Source organism: Bradysia coprophila, assembly GCF_014529535.1.
Source record: "Bradysia coprophila strain Holo2 chromosome X unlocalized genomic scaffold, BU_Bcop_v1 contig_20, whole genome shotgun sequence".
Taxonomy (NCBI): domain Eukaryota; kingdom Metazoa; phylum Arthropoda; class Insecta; order Diptera; family Sciaridae; genus Bradysia; species Bradysia coprophila.
The window spans coordinates 38,570-55,291 of NW_023503307.1; the positions used below are offsets into that span (position 1 = coordinate 38,570).

A 16,722-nucleotide genomic window follows, 5' to 3' on the forward strand; every position below is an offset into this window, starting at 1 on the left:
GACCATGTGCTTGGAATATGAGTTCTTCGAAGACCTTAACACGACGAGTTATCGGTCAACGAACAAAAAATAAATGATTTTATAAGTATTATACACATTCATACAATGTTAAGCTCACACATATCAAAAGAAAATTAAACTTTTGCTGGTATAAACTATACACTGGTGTTTTTAAAAACGCAAACTTGCGAAACTTACCGGCTCACGTTTGAAATAAATGTGTATATGAATGGAAAAAAAATGTTTTTAAACTTTTGTATATATAGTGGGATTTTTGCGAACATTGTATCAGAACTTCTTTTTTCGCCGAACCGGGATATTGCATTAAATTCTCTTTTTTTTGTAATTTTGCGGAATAGAGTCTTAGTGAACGAAAAAAAAATTAATAATAAAAACAAACAAACAAAATAAAAAAAGAACAAAATTTTGGCATCATTTACTCTTGCCTGTAAAATTTAACAAAACGAAAAAAAAGGATTTCGATCTGCGTGCGTGCTTAACCAAAACAAAAAGCCACCAAATAAAATTGTGTAGAAAATATTGTCATTTAAAAAACAAAAAAAATTAATTTGCCTTTTTTCGGTTTAATTAAAAGTGATATTCAATATGTGCTCAAGGTATGTGCAGGAATGATTATTATCATAAATTGAATTGTTGATATTGCGTTTTGCCGAAATAATTTATGTAATTGAGGATGAGTGTGTTCGTTCTTCATTCGGATAACTGGAGAGAGAGAGAAAAAAAATTATTAAATTGAAAATTGAATTAAATAAGGATAACCGTATACAATGTTAATTGATTGGTTATGGGTACCTTTGCTCGTTGAGCTGTGCTTTCAATTACAGATTTTTTTTTCTCTCCTCCTTTCCTTTATATATTTTTTTTTCTTGCGTAAACTAATTTAAAAACTTAAGATAAAGTTAAAGTGTTTTGCATAAATTGATTATTTCGGTTACAATGTATCAGTAATTGGGTATATGTAGCAATTGAATTATCTTTGGAATGGGAAGAAAATTACAAAAAAGTTTAGTAAAATAAACGAAGAAAGACAGAACATCAACTCCGAATAAATTTAAAATCGATTTGAAGTAATTTGAAGACTCATGGCATTTAAATTGATTTTTAATAAAATTGTTTAAAAATCCCATAAATTTTTGTGGAAACATTCTATTTACTGATAAAAACTTACAATACGCTTTTGACAGTTAATAATAATAATCCAGAATGAAACGTTAATTTTTTTTGTCTGCCAGCAGCCACATAAAATCAGGTATTATCACCTGACAACAATACAAATCCCATTTCAATATCGTGCAAAAATCTAATTCAGTTCCAAGTTCCATTAATGAAATCCATTAAAAAAACTATCTTTTCTCAATTCAAATCACTTTTAAATCTTTTTTTTTCTTCATTTCCAAAAAAAGAATCTCAAAATTCAGCTAAAAATATTACCAATCTGGTCTTTAAGTCTGTCACATCATCTCACATATATGAAAACTAGTTTAGATATATATACGAAATGATGGTTTTTTTTCCATCGCGAAGAAGTTTCTGAGAGCTGACAGGTGTGCTATTTGAACAGTTGGTTTTTTTTTCATCAAAAATATATTTAATTGCCAAAAAGTCTTTTATTTTTTCATTCAATTTCCATAAAGAGTGATTAACGCGAAGCTAATTTTTATACAGATATTATTCTTGAATACAGATAACCCGATAAAGAAGAAAAAAAAACGTTAAATCTCACCAAAAAACTGCATATTTTTGAATATTTTTAAAACATATGAGCTTGGTTTTTTCAATTTGATTTATTTGTTAATTAAAATGTTGTGTGTTTCTGGTAGTGTGGTGTTCGGTTTGGCGGATTAAAGCATTTTATTTTATCGAACCAGAGAGAGGCTCAGCTTAGATATTATGCTGTGTGTTTCGAATTTTTATTTCGCACAAAGTATAAATGGCATAATAGAATAACTCAATTGAAAAATATAATATTCAAATCGATTTGTAAAATTCATTTACATATATTTTGAATTTGAGGATCTGAGTTCGTGATACAATAAAAAATAAAAATTTGAAGAAAAAAAAACTGTAAAAATTGAGTTCATGTCTCACCCAAAGTACAACAATCTAATAGTTTCGGGGAACGTCCGGCTTTTCGTATTACCTACACAACCTATAAATTCCTTTTGTTTCCACACGTTGACTAGCTGTCTAGATCAACTTACTCGACGTTCGTTTTCAACTCAATTTAACAATTCAGTCGTTGGTATAGCAAATCTCTGACGCAAGTTCTCACATAAAATTGCAATTTTCGAAGGAACCACTATTCCTAAAAACCAAGTTCATCGACTTCATCTCAATATATTAATGTTGAAAATGAAAGTTTTTACTGAAACGTGTGTGAACGATATGCGAGCTCAGTACCGAAATTATGCTAATTGAATCCATTTTTAATTGGAAAGAATGGGTGCCGATTAACGCAAAAGAATATGAATTTATCGGCTGCAAATTGTTTCCTAATTTCTACAATATTTCGGTTCAAACCCTATAATTTTCTCTTATGAGTAAGACGAACGTCGAACACTTTTACTGATCATGTATTCATCTTACGATACCTTTTCCTAAGAGAGTAGCAAAATTTTCAATTTATGCACAGTATTATGATAAAACTTTAGTTGGTGATAAAGTCACCAATTTGAAAGCACTTACGTTACTGTATTTATTCGCAATGTGCATTGTTTCTAGTTCTTGTTACAAACTTACTCACATAATTGTACAATTTCGACGAAAATTTTAACATTTATGCGATGTTGATGTAGGTGTGTATAAAATGTGTGTACACATTCAGTTTCAGTTTCTGAATCATCTAATCTCGAACAGTGGTGTCTCGTTTTAGATAAGATTAGGAAACAATAAACCGAGGGAAAACGTTTTTTGGTTTAATTAAACTATCATAACTATTGCTTGCAAGATCATTCTGCGGTTTTACTTGGTACACTTTTAAGATTTTGGTTTTATTCTATAACAGTTATTGTCAAACGAATTTGTGTCTAAGTTCGCTTCAGCTGTTTTAACAGATAAATACAATGATTTTACGTTTTTGTACGGGTTTCATAGTAGAACCATATAAGCAGTGTGATGGTATGAATGGACCACATCTAATAAAGCAGCGAAAACATAAAATCTGTCGATATTACTGTACATGAAACAATAAAGCTTTCACTCTAAAAGTTAAATATTTAAATTGTCAGTAAGATTTTTAGCAGAGGAAAGAACCAAGGAAAGAAGAATTATTACTTCTATATAGAGTACTCTAGCAATATGGAAAGTCGTTCGCCGAAATTCCTTGGTAGATAAATAAGAACTACCGAATACACCGAAATTTTTTCTCCAACTTATGAAAATAACAGAGGATAGGAATTGGAAAATCCCTATCAAAAAACAAAACTTACAGTTAACCACTCTCTCAATATATTGAGAAATTAGATAGAGCCCACCATTTAATTGAACTTCAAACTTGTTTTGCGTAACTCCAAGTAACCTTATTACCGATAAAACTTTAATATTCCGTTGTTACATCAACAAAAAACCGCAAGCATAACCGAAATATTAATAATTTGATTTTAATATACAGTCGTGGTATGGTGGACATAAATCATATGCATTAAGGATCTCATTAAACGCCTAACTTTAAACCTTTTCTTCGTCTTTCGTGCTTTCGTTTACACTTGTACAGTTGGAATCTGACGCGTTTTACAGGAAGTACCGACGACTCCAAACCAATTAAAAATTCTTATTGAAATTAATATTTTGTAATTGAAAATATTTTCTGTTATTGAATGTTGATTTGCTGGCTTTGTCGTTCTGTGCATCTCTCCCTGGCAAATGTGATTAAAATTAATTTATAAACGAAATTTTGGTTCCATTTTGTTCACCAACTTTAAATTGACTTGAAATGCATAATAATAATCAGAAGGCAAAAAAAATATTTAAGAAAAAAAAACAACCGAAAATTAACATTTGCTTAACATCTACGCCGTTTCAAGCGTAGAGTGGAGAATATTTAAAAAAAATATATTTTTGCCTTTTTGGTGGTTAAAATATGTTTGTGTCACAACAGAAAAATTGATTAAATAAACATTGTTATTAATGTGATGTTTTCTAAATAATTGAATTCATTTGGTTAAAAACTTTAGTGTGGGATCACATGCAGATATTTCGCGGGTGAACGATGTCAATTCTATCATTTTTTTGGGGATGATGAAATAGTAACAAATATCTCGCGTTACCACACAGTTCTACGGACTGGCGTGCATTGACACCAGACTCAAAACACCAACAGAAGTATTTAGAAATGAGACATATTTCTTCATATTGTGTTTTAGTTGTGTGTTATTTTTGGATTGTGGATACGAAGGAATAGATTATTAAAAGATTTCTTATTTTGCACATAATCTCAGACGCGTAGTTAACGAAAATGTCGCTCCTCGTTTCTAAGCAAAATATATGTCTACGACACCAAAATCACATTACAGAGATTGTCTTTCATTGTATAATGTACAAGGAATCCAATCTGCACAGAGCAAAACAACAGGTAAAGCAAGAGTGATGACGAATGAGCTTCCACGAAGTTTAAAATCGTCTAGCATGAAGGATATATTATTTTCATGTGTCTTAATGACATTTTAAAATTAGAAAACTGGGAAAACTCATGTACTAAAAGGAGGAACTATTAGATTGGATAGTGCGTGACTATTGACTACTCAGTTGTGCTAGTTTCTCGATGTGATGCATTGGCTTATGCGATTCAACACTAACAAATTATCAATAATAATGGCTTGAATGACAGCCATGAATCAGATCCTGTGGTACGCTATCCGAAAATAAATAACGAAACAAAATTAACGAAACCGAAATAAATTGAACCCACCAATAATAACTCAAACAAGTGCCCAAAACAAATCTTTCTCACCATTTTACAACCGAAAAATGTGGTTTTTAGTGTGATTTACATTCGCGTTTTTTTTTCATGTTAAATCTTTCATACACCTTAAGCATCTGTTTTTGCCATAAAGTCAATATAAACCACCAGTCATTTATCATTCATTTTTAGACATCCAGCGACGCTATGTCTGGCAAAATTTTTCGATTTAATTTGCCTACCTATGGAAAATTTATATATTAAATATCTTGCGGACCCCACACTAGCGTTATATCGTTTCGAACATGAAAGAAGCAACAACAACAAAATTATATGTAAAATTTGCATAAATTATTTCTCCCAAAAAATCTATACCACATTGATATGACTGTACGATAAAATGCAAGTTATATAGGTGTGGCATGGTAATCGGTTATCAGATATGGGTTCAAATATGTTCATTTATACCAGCAGCTATATACCAAATATATACAAAGTCAAAAAATATATATTAGCAGGAGAGCAGTGCATATCAGTTGTGAAATAAATTAGTCTTGCAATGCAATAAATTCATTTAAGAAAAAAAAGATATTAAAAACATGCATCTAACTTTCAGAACCAGAAAAAGAATATGCATTGAGTAGTCGGTATCTGCTTCTTATTTTCCTCGTTGAGAACTTTCCAAGCTTTTTTTTGTTTGAAATATGATTCATTCATAAATATTTAGCCAAGAAATGATTTTATCGTCTTTTGGCCAGGTGTTCTTAGCTTTATATATACATACGCTTTTGTCGTGGATGTAAACATATATCAACCACATGAAAACTTGCCGGACAAATGTTTTTTTTTGTGTGAAAAAAAAATGGATTTTTTATGCGATCGGATTTTGGATGACTGTTTTTCTGGTTTACTAACGCGCATGGTGTGTGATTTTTTTTTGTGTCACATTAAAAACATCATCTTAAATCGTAAGCTGAGCAATAAATCAAAAAAAAAATTAAATTTCTTGTGTGCAAGAAAAAAACCTTTGACCAATCCAAAAAAAAATTGATTGCAAAAATGACGTAAATTAAATAAAATGACATCCAATGGACATCGAAGCCGAAATGTTGAGAAGCAACCAGAAAGGGAAAAAAAATATAATTTAAGGAAACTACAGAATTGAATACATTAATAGACTTCAAAATTTCAATAGATGCGGCTAATTCAAAAATGTATTCATTCATCCTCACAAGAGATAGTAAAAGTTTTTTTCTCTCTCCCTCTTTCTCTCTATTTTCGATCTGCTATAGACTATTGATTCCTGGATGATTTCATTCATTATTTTTGCTTTTAAAATGCCGGCTCGGCAATTTTTTTAACTTTAGCTAGTGACTAATCACAATTTTAATAGGAACATAAACCAGAACGAACATAAATCAATCAAGCAATTAAATTTCTTGAATAATAAATACGGTTTCGCATACACAATCAATTTAATTAAATAAATTCAATGATTCGATATTAAACCGATACTTAAATTTGACATGGATATACCTGTTAGAGTACCTGTAAATTGTCAGAGCTTCACACAGATATTGTGGTCCTGGCTGAAGTAGGGACAAATGTTCAGAGTGAAAAACGGTTGAAATAGTATCAATATTTCAAGGAATCCGCCACTTCCCAATCACTACCAGCGGTTCAAAATTTTATCGAAATCGACATGGATCACAGTGCTCATCTCAAGAACTTTTTAATTTATATTTCCATCGGAGTATAAATGAATAAAGGCCCACCAGACAACAAAAACAAGCTCTACCTTAATTACACCGAACGATGTATATATATGCTTTCATTCATAACAAAAGTGCACCTGACTCTTCATTCTTCTTTTGTAGAATATATTTATCATGCAACAAAGAAGGTAGAATGATTGATAACTTCCATAAATCTTTCAAATTTATCATTTTATAAAAAGCTCATCATTTGACGTCAATAAATTATTTTACGTCCAAGTATAACAGCTACCGATGACCCAGGCTAAACATCTTTAAGCATGAGGTGTGCCTTATTTATTCATAAATTGGTTTATATTAATGCTAGAAGGGTCGGAAACTTTGTTTACTTGGAGAAGAATGATTTCAACAATGAAATGACTCAATCCTATTTTGATCTTGCAGCTTCATACTTGCCACCACGCTTTTATGCGCGCTGCATCTGACGAACGTTGTTGAATCACTTCCGGTTGACGAGACCCTATTGCGAAAACTTGGTTTCATAGATCTAACCCAGTATGGTCGGACGATATTCGGTGAACCAGACAACTCTACCGGCGAAAGAATTGCGAAATACAATCCAGAGGTAGACGCAGGCAATCCCGAAGAATTGGGATCGTATTTGGAAGGTGACATTTTGATGCCATTGGGACAAGCCCGTAATGGTTTGTCGGCAACGTCAGCACGTTGGCCGGGCGGAGTTGTTCCATACGAAATTCGCGGTAGTTTTGGTCAGTTAAATTTGATGGAAACTTAGTCAGTGGTCTCTAATTGTTTGATAAAAATCCATTTCGCCTCTAGATGCGTACCAAATGAGCTTGATTGAAAAAGCGTTCAATGAATACCATGCAAGGACCTGCATTCGTTTCACACCCCGATCGAATCAACAAGACTACATCTCAATTGTGAATGGAAACACTGGATGCTGGTCAAGTGTGGGAAGAATCGGCGGCAGACAGGTTACTCCAAGAAACCGATGTTCGTTTTCAAATTGAAACTCACTCGGTTGGTTTTTCATGTTATTTCAGGAAGTGAATTTCCAAACTCCCGGATGTATGGTAAAAGTTGGTACGGTCGTACACGAATTGATGCACGCCTTGGGCTTTCTGCATGAACAAAATCGAAGCGAACGAGATGGTTATGTGTACGTCAATTGGAACAATATTAAGTCAGGTATTTGATACGGGGAACAATCAACGTTCGGTATGATCGTGTAATCAACGAAATGTGCTCAACAGGTACCGAAAACAATTTCGAAAAGGCCAGCTCTGCAACAACAGACGCATTCGGTGTTGGCTACGACTATGGCAGTGTTATGCATTATTCAGCAAATGCTTTCTCCAAAAATGGACAACCCACTCTCGTTGCAAAGGTAAGCTTACAAAAAAGAACATACTCAATACCTACTATACTACCACACCGAGAAAAGTGGTAACGCTACCTTTAATATTACATTGAATGAAAAGTCCAACGATTAAAAAAATTCGTATTCATTACGAAAAATGGTTATACATTCTTTGGACATTAAAGGTTCCAAAAGCCTTTTTTCTCAGTACACATATTGTCGCACCAATCAAAGTCCATTATCACTAAATATTTCAACAAGAAAACAGTTAATAAACGTAACAAGAACAAACAAAATAAATTGAAAAGAAAAGTCAACAGCACAATATTCACCTGCCACTACACCTTAGATCAACAAATAAAATTCTTTTCACACAAAACCAATTTTACAACGACACTAGCTACTAACAATATTAAGAGAGGTGATGCTTGTGTTTTGAGGCCCATCTGACTGAATAAGCTCTTGATACACTAATTATACTACCGAGTACGGTGTGATGGATTCAAGAGCTTCCACCGGATGAGTCTTTTACATATGCAACAATCGCTTTACTAGAATTAAAGTCAAATGAAAAACTCAACTTGCTAATATTGTTAACAGAATCCAAGTGCTGTAATAGGCCAACGAGTTGGACTTAGTGATTCGGATGTTAGAAAGCTGAAAGGAATGTATCAATGTCATTAACTTGCACCAGGTTAAACAACAAGGCATGAGTTGGCATGAAGAATTACTAATAAACATTACATATATCCCCTTCGGGCAATGTCTTCCTTCACAATTTGTTGCGTGCACAATTTTCATTTTTTTTTAAAGTCACATATCACTAAGCATAGCAATAAATCACACCCACAATCTACACTGAAAATCCAAAATTTATTTCTTCTATAATCATGTTAAGAACGGTGCCAGTGCGAATATGGGCCAAAGAGAAGGATTGTCTAGCAAAGACGTTCAGAAATTGAGTTCGATGTACAAGTGCAAGACAACTGGTGCATCGGGGGTATCGGCGACGAGTACAAATCGTCCGACACGTCCCGTTGGTGCAAACCGACCGGTATTAAATTTTCTAGGCAATTTGGTGAGCGGTTTTTTCCAGGAGGAAAACGGCAATAACGGACTCGCATCGAATAGCACCACTGAAATTACAAATTCTATTGAATGAGCAACATTTCAAACAAAACATTTTCCACTCTAATTCACGAAAAAAAATATATCGAACCGATCTACCTCGTTTTCAATAACTTGATCTCATGGATATATGTTTAAAAATGTTTTTTTTTCTTGTGTAGATTTTAGTGCACCCAATGAATCCAAAATTGTTCATTTTAATTATAATTTTATTTAAACTAATCTAAACTATTTATTGAAATAAATGCATGCATAACGAATATAATCAAAAATTTACTTTTAATGTGACTAATCAATGGCATACACACATTTGTTGGCAATGGGTATATAATTCACTAATTCTATTATGCGGACATGAGCGTTCCAAATTTTCTTTTTTTAAAGAAGCTCGTCCTAACCTTTATCATAACAGGAGAATAAGTTTTCTAATCAGATGAATCAGTTGGACTTTTGACTTTCATGTAAAAAATATTTTATTCGAAGAAAATCAGGTTTCGAACGATAATTTTTTGTACGAACGATAAGTGTTGATCGTGATACATAAATAAATCAATGAATTTATATTCATGTCTATATGGAACTTTACTGGCAGGTGGTACAGTGGGTTAATATAAAGAAATTTAAATAATTCACTCGGTCAAAACATATTGACTGAATATTTTAATTTGTGACACGTGCGTTTTTAGCTCTTTGAACGTGGGGTGGGGTTAGAATTTTAGTTACCATATTTCTTATTGTTTTGTGTATCATTCTTTGCAAAATAAATTGTAAATAGGAGGTTGTCTAAGGGAGTAGTCCACTGTGCCAAATTCGCTCTCCAGTTTCAACTTTAAGGTGAATTTGCCAGAGTCACTACTGGAGTAACATTAGAACACATTTTAAGTCATCTGCAAACACTATTCAGTGAAGATATCAATGGATTCTTTTCTGACCGACTGACCGAAATCGGCGCTATTTATTACGGGATTTTTTTATATATGCCTAGTTAGGCCTTGGTGCCTAGGCCCCAAAACTAGTCTCAGATATTTTTGATCTTCCATACCTGGCTGGTTGTAAGTGGCCAAAAGTCGAAAAACGGGGTTTCGTAGTCCGGATTTCATTTCCATAAGGTGGTGAGGACACGGGGTTTGTATGGGTTCGTTGGAAAGCTGATGTCGAGTACTCCTGGGGCAAATATTAACTTCATGAAATTTGATGACAAACGGCCGAAAATATGTTTTCCGGAAAATTTCTCAAAATCGATGTAACCTAAACATTATTACTTATTATGAATGTGGAGGACCTCAGGGCGGGTCAGGTCCCTTGACTGACACTTTTCTAAATGTATTTTTGATCAATTTCATTACATTTTCATTTTTTATTGTTAAGCTTTAGAAGCATCACTGATTCTAGTTTATTTCTTCAGCTGTATTCATAAAAACTTGTCAAATTTAATACATACATGTATATTTACTAAATTAATGTTCCACGCAAATGAAAGGAAAATTTGACAAAAAGATTCTTTGGAAACCATTGAGGAATGAGGTGAGCGTAGGGTGGAATGAGTTCTGACCACTTTTTGAGATCTCAATTTTCTTATAAATTTTCAAGATTTTCAATCAACCGTAAATCATAAATAAAATATGACTCGTGTAGATTACGGCCCTCGCTTCGCTCTCGTACGAGCTGTCTATTATTCTGTTTGATTGCCTTTTTGTTACATCAGAGTAGATGCGAAGTATGTTTTGTGAATGTGGAACGAAGACTTTTTCATAAAATAAAAAAGAGCGATAGATGTTCTCCTCTTACACTTTTGTACAAAAAAAGGAAGTCCCCCAGTACCTATATACCTTCACATGGTAATAAATGAACTTTATTAGTTTTTGATTGATCGTTAAAAATAACTCAGCTCACCAATATTTTCGGTAAATTGGTACCAATTTCGACTCTATAGAAGGAAAGGAGAAATTTATTGGTAGACCGAGAAAAAATAATCCCTTGAATATAATTTTTGCAAACTTCACACTCGTAAAATTTTTACAATATTCTCTTTGATTCATTTAATTTTTAAAAAAATCTTCAGAAATTTGTTGAGAGTTCATCTTATATTGCCTGCAAAAATTTACTTCTTTTTTAAATTTCTTCCACTTTTTAATCAAAGTGTGCTCATTTGATAATAGGCATTTTGCTGGCGTAAGATGTGGTTGTGGATGGAGTAAAAAACTACGTACTTGATAAATGACTAACAAGTTGATAGTTGACAAATTTGTTAGTCAGCTATGAAGTTGTTAGTCAACTATCAAATTTCTAAGTCAACTATCAAATTTGTTAGTCAACTATCAAATTTGATAGTCAACCATCAAATTTGATAGTCAACTATCAAGTTGTTAGTCAACTATCAAATTTGATAGTAAAATATCAAGATGTTAGTAGTTCACTAGCAAGAGATGTTTACACGTTAGAAGCTGGACATCGAATGATGAAATTATTCTTCCTACTAGTTTCATGCACATCGAAAACAATTATATATGATTTACACGCACCAGCAAATAAAATCAAATTTCATCAAAATAATCTTTTTTATTTGAGGCTATGATCAACAGTGTAAAATCCCGTTTTTCTCGGATAGCTTCCAGATCCTTAGTCCTACATACCCCATCGCCGAACTTAGCCTCGGGATTTTAATTTCACATATTTAAAAAAAGAATTATCCAAATTGGTAGAGAATTACTCAAGTTATCGTGCCCTCAACGAAAAATTGTTACCCAAATTTAACGTTTTTCATAGCATTTCATACATTTTCAATCACAGTATTTTTTGGTGTAAGACCCTGACTTTCAGTCAAGGGAATTATTCGATCGAGGTACGGGAACTTATTGATATGCCAACAATTTTGAGTTAAGACACGGTAAATTTTCGGTTAGATACCAACACTGTTCAGCAAGGACTATTTTTGTGAGAACATTTCCTTATATTTTCTTGACTTTTCCCACTACACATTTTCCTAGAGTTTCTCACATTTTTGTCAAATTCCCCAAAAAAGTTTTTTGGGAAAATTTGAAAAAATATAGGAAAATCTTTCCCAAAAATAGTCCCAGGTATTCTGTTATTATTCCGCCAAATTTGTCGCTACGATTTGCTAATTTACTAATTGACATACGCATTCTATTTTTGGCACAAGTTGAATCATTTAGCACACTAAATTTCATTGTGTGTCAAATCCCCCAAGAGTGAATCTGGAAAATGTGCCTGATTCAACTTTGTGAAGAGAATTAGATTCCCCGATGCCTGTCCAAAATCTCAACGCCTCGAATCGAAGGAAAATTGGGTATCAGGATTATATTAAGCAAAATATTTTGCTGATGTAGTAAATTAGAGGATTTTGTGCCAATTCGTCCAAAAAATTTATATTTTAGAAGAAGTAAGGGGGTCATTTTAACGGCAATCTTGGATCATGATTTCCACGAGTGTTTCAATAATTGCCAGAATTCGCAAGAGATGATAGGATAATAGTAATAGTTAAAAATAATCTCTATCTCCTCGTTCCAGCCTATGCTCATTATTATAGGTCATAGGTTTCTAAAAAAATACAACTGTGGTTACACCCAATTACGTGTCAATGTCGCTTATCTCGAAATTTTTATATGAAAAATTACAAAATCTGAAATTCGGAGTAATGTTGACGAATTTTCAAATTCTATTAAATATTAATTAAATATTCATTCCCTTCAGAAAATACCACGAAAATCATAGAATTAGACATTTGTAATTTTTGATATAAATATTTCGAGAAATTCGACATTGACACTGGGTATCACCACAGTTGTATATTTTTTAGGAACCTATGACAAATTTGGTATATTTTGAATGGTTACAGATCGGCCTATGACGAAATAATGAACGTAGGCTGGAACGAGGAGATAGACGCTCGCCAGAGCTAATCAAAGTACAGATACAGGTACAGCTCTAGAAGAAAACATTTTTTTCTGGAAACTCTCCAGATAAAATATTTTAAATTTGGGCTTAAAGTAATCGTGAGGTGACGTCCTTTCATAAGAATAAAATTTCATGTACATTGACTTGTCGAAAAAAAAGTTGTTCAGCCCCACTGTGGTCTGATTCAGTGGGTACATCGTTGTAGCCACCAAACACACCGAAATTTTGAAGCTTGAGTGAACTTTAGGATGTTAACATAGCGATATAATCGCTAGAAAAATTCCATGTTCCGTTCGTCAGGGCGAATTTTTGAGAATGTGATTCCAAGAAATTCCTAAAATTCTTACAATATTCCTAAAATTACTAAAGTTCCTATAAAATATCTAAAAAAAATCTTGAAATTAATAGAAATAAATTCTCAGAAATAGGTCCGTATGAGGTAATATTAGAGGATTTCGTCAAACTTAGTGAAAGTGCTAGTGTAGAAGATAAATTAAAAATTATGCCTTTCAACAACTTTCGTAAGAAAGTGAAACTCTTATTGTAACTGAGGATACATTTGGCTGGAATATTTGCTGGATCTGTGGACTTAAGTTGTCACATGAAACGAAACACCATATTCATTGGTAATTCCAATTTTATTGTTTCCTTTATAACTCTTTTACAGTATTCGGGACCAAGAATGGGCCAACGTGATGGATTATCTGGCGGCGACATAGCAAAAATTAATCAGATGTACAGTTGCCAAAGAACGTACTCTGGCTATACATACGGTGGATACAGTGCACAATATCCATATGGACGATATACGTACAGTTATGGATCATATCCAACGGCATATAATTATTATGGACGACGATAGGATTTACACATTCAACAAAATCTTAATTTTTTTCAAATTTTATTTTCAAATTGATTTAGTTCGATAAAATATTTAAATTCAAAATTATAATTCCAAATTATAATTTGATGGCAAAAATGACTGATTGTGATTAATTTATGTAATTAGGAAACGATTTAGATTTTAAGTAAATAAATTTTATTCGGAAATATCGTCAATGTGTAACATACGTTTTATTTGTCCGCTGATATTCTCGAACCGGAAGCCGGTCCTTTGCTGATTCCTACCAAATGACCGGATTCGGTTTTGTTGGACGAATTTGTGTGGAATCGTTCTTTCCTTATACTGTTCACGTCGATGGGCGAAACTGGCTGCTCGTTTATTGTCACATTTTTAATGGCTGGTGTCGGTTTCACTCTTTCTGATGCAGAGCTATATCTACCACATCTCCAAGTATTTGGGTTTTTCAACGCATAATACGGCCTATTTTCAAGCCAAGTATCTAGCCTGTCTAATATTTTGGTAACGTCGTATTCAACCTCTTTCTTTTTCTCAATGTTAAAATCGTCCAGTCGGTCAACTAAAGACAAGACTTGTAAGATTTCATTGATTTTCTTGAATAACTCTTGAATCTCCTTGGTAATTGATTGCTTTCGATAGTTCATCTGAGTGTTAGATTCTCTTGTATTTGTCAGAAGTGTGCTAAGTCTGTCTGGGGGTGAGGAAAAGTTATGAAATTAAGAGGGCAGACTAGGTGTGAAGTAGGCTATATATTGAAAAATTGGTTTTGAAATTAATGTAGACCATTTAATGAAAATCTGTTCCAGCAATTAGATGAGCAATATATTTATCTATCTCTAAAAAATGAAAAACGATTTACAATAAGCATCAGTTGGAAGAAAACCGGTTTCCAAAAAAATATTGCATAGCCTAACTTTAAGCGACGTTCATATTTTGGAAATCGGTTTTCTTCCAACTGATGCTTATTGTAAATCGTTTTTCATTTTTTAGAGATAGATAAACATATTGCTCATCTAATTGCTGCAACAGATTTTCATTAAATGGTCTACATTAATTTTAAAAAAATTTTTTCAATATATAGCCTACTTCACACCTAGTCTACCCTCTTAACGAAAAAAGTTATTGCCTAAATGTACAAAAATTCAATTTTTTGTATGATTAGAATCTAACTCAGTCACAACTCGGTCAATAAAGAGTCCAAGTGTGACAAACGAAATACGAAGAAGTTTGAGACTTTGCACCCTTTCACTTTGTACACCGAACCCCGTCAATTCTTCTTAGACTGAAGAATTCATCGAATCGTTGCTTGATCTTACTTACTTGCTTCCGAGCCGGTCAGCCTTTTGTTTCGTTTTACTGACATAAATTTAAGTGTATTTTCATCGAAAACAGTCTTCCGAACCATAGTTCTAGCTTCAGCCATATGCATCGCCTCAAAGCGTCGTGCCTTTTCATTAATTGCTTTCATTTCCGCACGCAAATAGTCGCTTTCACCGAAGACTTTAGTCAGCCCATCCGTTTTTTTTAGAAGAAATTTCTTATTTTCAGCCAATTGATTGTCTAATTTCATCCATGTTTCACAGAACATTTGCCGGTCATTCATCATCTTGTCCATCATTTCATTCAATCGACTGTTTTCCGCTATAACTGTACACTCGTTTCGTTTCAGTGCAGTCAATCGGCTTTCCAAATTCTCCTTAATTCGTTTAGCTCTGTTCAGATTATTGCTATACTGAAAGTCAGATATTGCCGACGCAGCCAATTGGAAGGACTTTGTATCAACTTCCTTGATGCCGAGCTTTAAATGTTCGATGTTCGACTTTTTCGTTTTAATGTCCTCGAGAAGTTCTTCATGACGGTCCAATCGCCGTTCGATTTCCCACACCATATTGTCGCGATCCTGTAACAGTTTCGTACTACAATTTGTATGCAGTAATTTGGTTTTGAGTTCATCATCTTCTTTTTCTAGCAGCTCCAAGGTTTTGTCGATGTTTCGAAAATGTGGTTTGAGTTTCGTTGATGACTTTGTACGATAACGTAACGGATTTATAATTTTGCTGTGAGACATTGTTAAAAAACAAATTTTTACAAAATCAAGTGATGACAGTTTTCAAGGAGTCTACTGCTACTGTATTGAGTCACTCAAATTAGTATATCTTCGGAATTACGACGTGGGTATTATTCGTATTTGTCGAAAAGTTAATGTAAAATGAATATATTTGTACTGTAGCTTCAATATTAAAAGAATGAAGAACAACTAGAGATCCTATCCCAACATTTTCGAGAACACCATGAAATAGTGTCCTATTAGTAATTTTTTAGATATTAATTTGATCATTCGATCGATTCCTCCACTTTCTAAAATAGTACCGTGAGGAAAGGTGTTATGTAGATTCATTTGACTAACTAAGTACTACTTAGTAAGTAGAATATTTGATGATACGTACAGTTGAATTGAATTTGAGTTCACTTTTTTCTGAAATTGTTGATATGTTAAAGACGTTTCACCTTCTCGAAATAAATTCACCCCACATCTGCTTGTGACTTTAAGACGAATCTACACATGGCTAAATTGTTGCCTACATTTTGGGGTAAAATTATTATTATTTTGATGATAATTTTGGACTCGCATCCTTTTACGAAAAAGTACGACCATCGTTTGGTGTTAAAATGTTTTAGCTTTCAGTAAAAATTTAGATGTTTGTGGTGATGTAACCTCAGTTCCAGAAAACTCAATATTTCACGAAAATTGACACATATTTTGAGTTTTCTCGGAGTTAGGTAACATCACCACAAACAT

The 16,722-nt window shown here is 33.1% G+C and overlaps 2 protein-coding genes across 4 annotated transcripts; one reads left to right on the forward strand and one right to left on the reverse strand.

Annotated features, from left to right (window-relative positions):
- The first annotated feature begins 277 nt into the window (after positions 1-277).
- LOC119068927 (zinc metalloproteinase nas-13) lies at positions 278-14,126 on the forward strand. 3 transcript variants are annotated; one of them, XM_037172791.1, is made up of 6 exons: positions 278-617; positions 7,078-7,403; positions 7,474-7,631; positions 7,701-7,845; positions 7,911-8,044; positions 8,618-9,405. In XM_037172791.1, exons 1-6 carry the CDS (start codon positions 607-609, stop codon positions 8,699-8,701), a joined length of 858 nt encoding a protein of 285 aa, XP_037028686.1. In that variant the 5' UTR covers positions 278-606; the 3' UTR covers positions 8,702-9,405. The 3 variants fall into 3 exon arrangements, with proteins under 3 accessions (XP_037028686.1, XP_037028685.1, XP_037028684.1); XM_037172790.1 differs by lacking the exon at positions 8,618-9,405 and adding an exon at positions 13,728-14,126 and having other exon boundaries at positions 283-617; XM_037172789.1 differs by having other exon boundaries at positions 284-617; positions 8,916-9,405.
- LOC119068926 lies at positions 14,083-16,054 on the reverse strand. Its single transcript, XM_037172788.1, has 2 exons — positions 15,243-16,054; positions 14,083-14,613 (listed from the first exon to the last, which is right to left on the reverse strand). Exons 1-2 carry the CDS (start codon positions 15,988-15,990, stop codon positions 14,135-14,137), a joined length of 1,227 nt encoding a protein of 408 aa, XP_037028683.1. The 5' UTR covers positions 15,991-16,054; the 3' UTR covers positions 14,083-14,134.
- Between the last annotated feature and the right edge of the window lie 668 nt (positions 16,055-16,722).

What these genes read in the sequence shown, in the direction of transcription:
- LOC119068927 (XM_037172789.1), top strand. An exon ending in CGAAATTCGCGGTAGTTTTG is followed by an intron (nt 7,404 to 7,473) that starts GTCAGTTAAATT and finishes TTTCGCCTCTAG; the next exon opens with ATGCGTACCAAATGAGCTTG. An exon ending in AACCCACTCTCGTTGCAAAG is followed by an intron (nt 8,045 to 8,915) that starts GTAAGCTTACAA and finishes AATCATGTTAAG; the next exon opens with AACGGTGCCAGTGCGAATAT.
- LOC119068926 (XM_037172788.1), bottom strand. Translation starts at nt 15,990, where the DNA reads ATGTCTCACAGCAAAATTATAAATCCGTTACGTTATCGTACAAAGTCA. An exon ending in GCTGACCGGCTCGGAAGCAA is followed by an intron (nt 14,614 to 15,242) that starts GTAAGTAAGATC and finishes CCTCACCCCCAG; the next exon opens with ACAGACTTAGCACACTTCTG.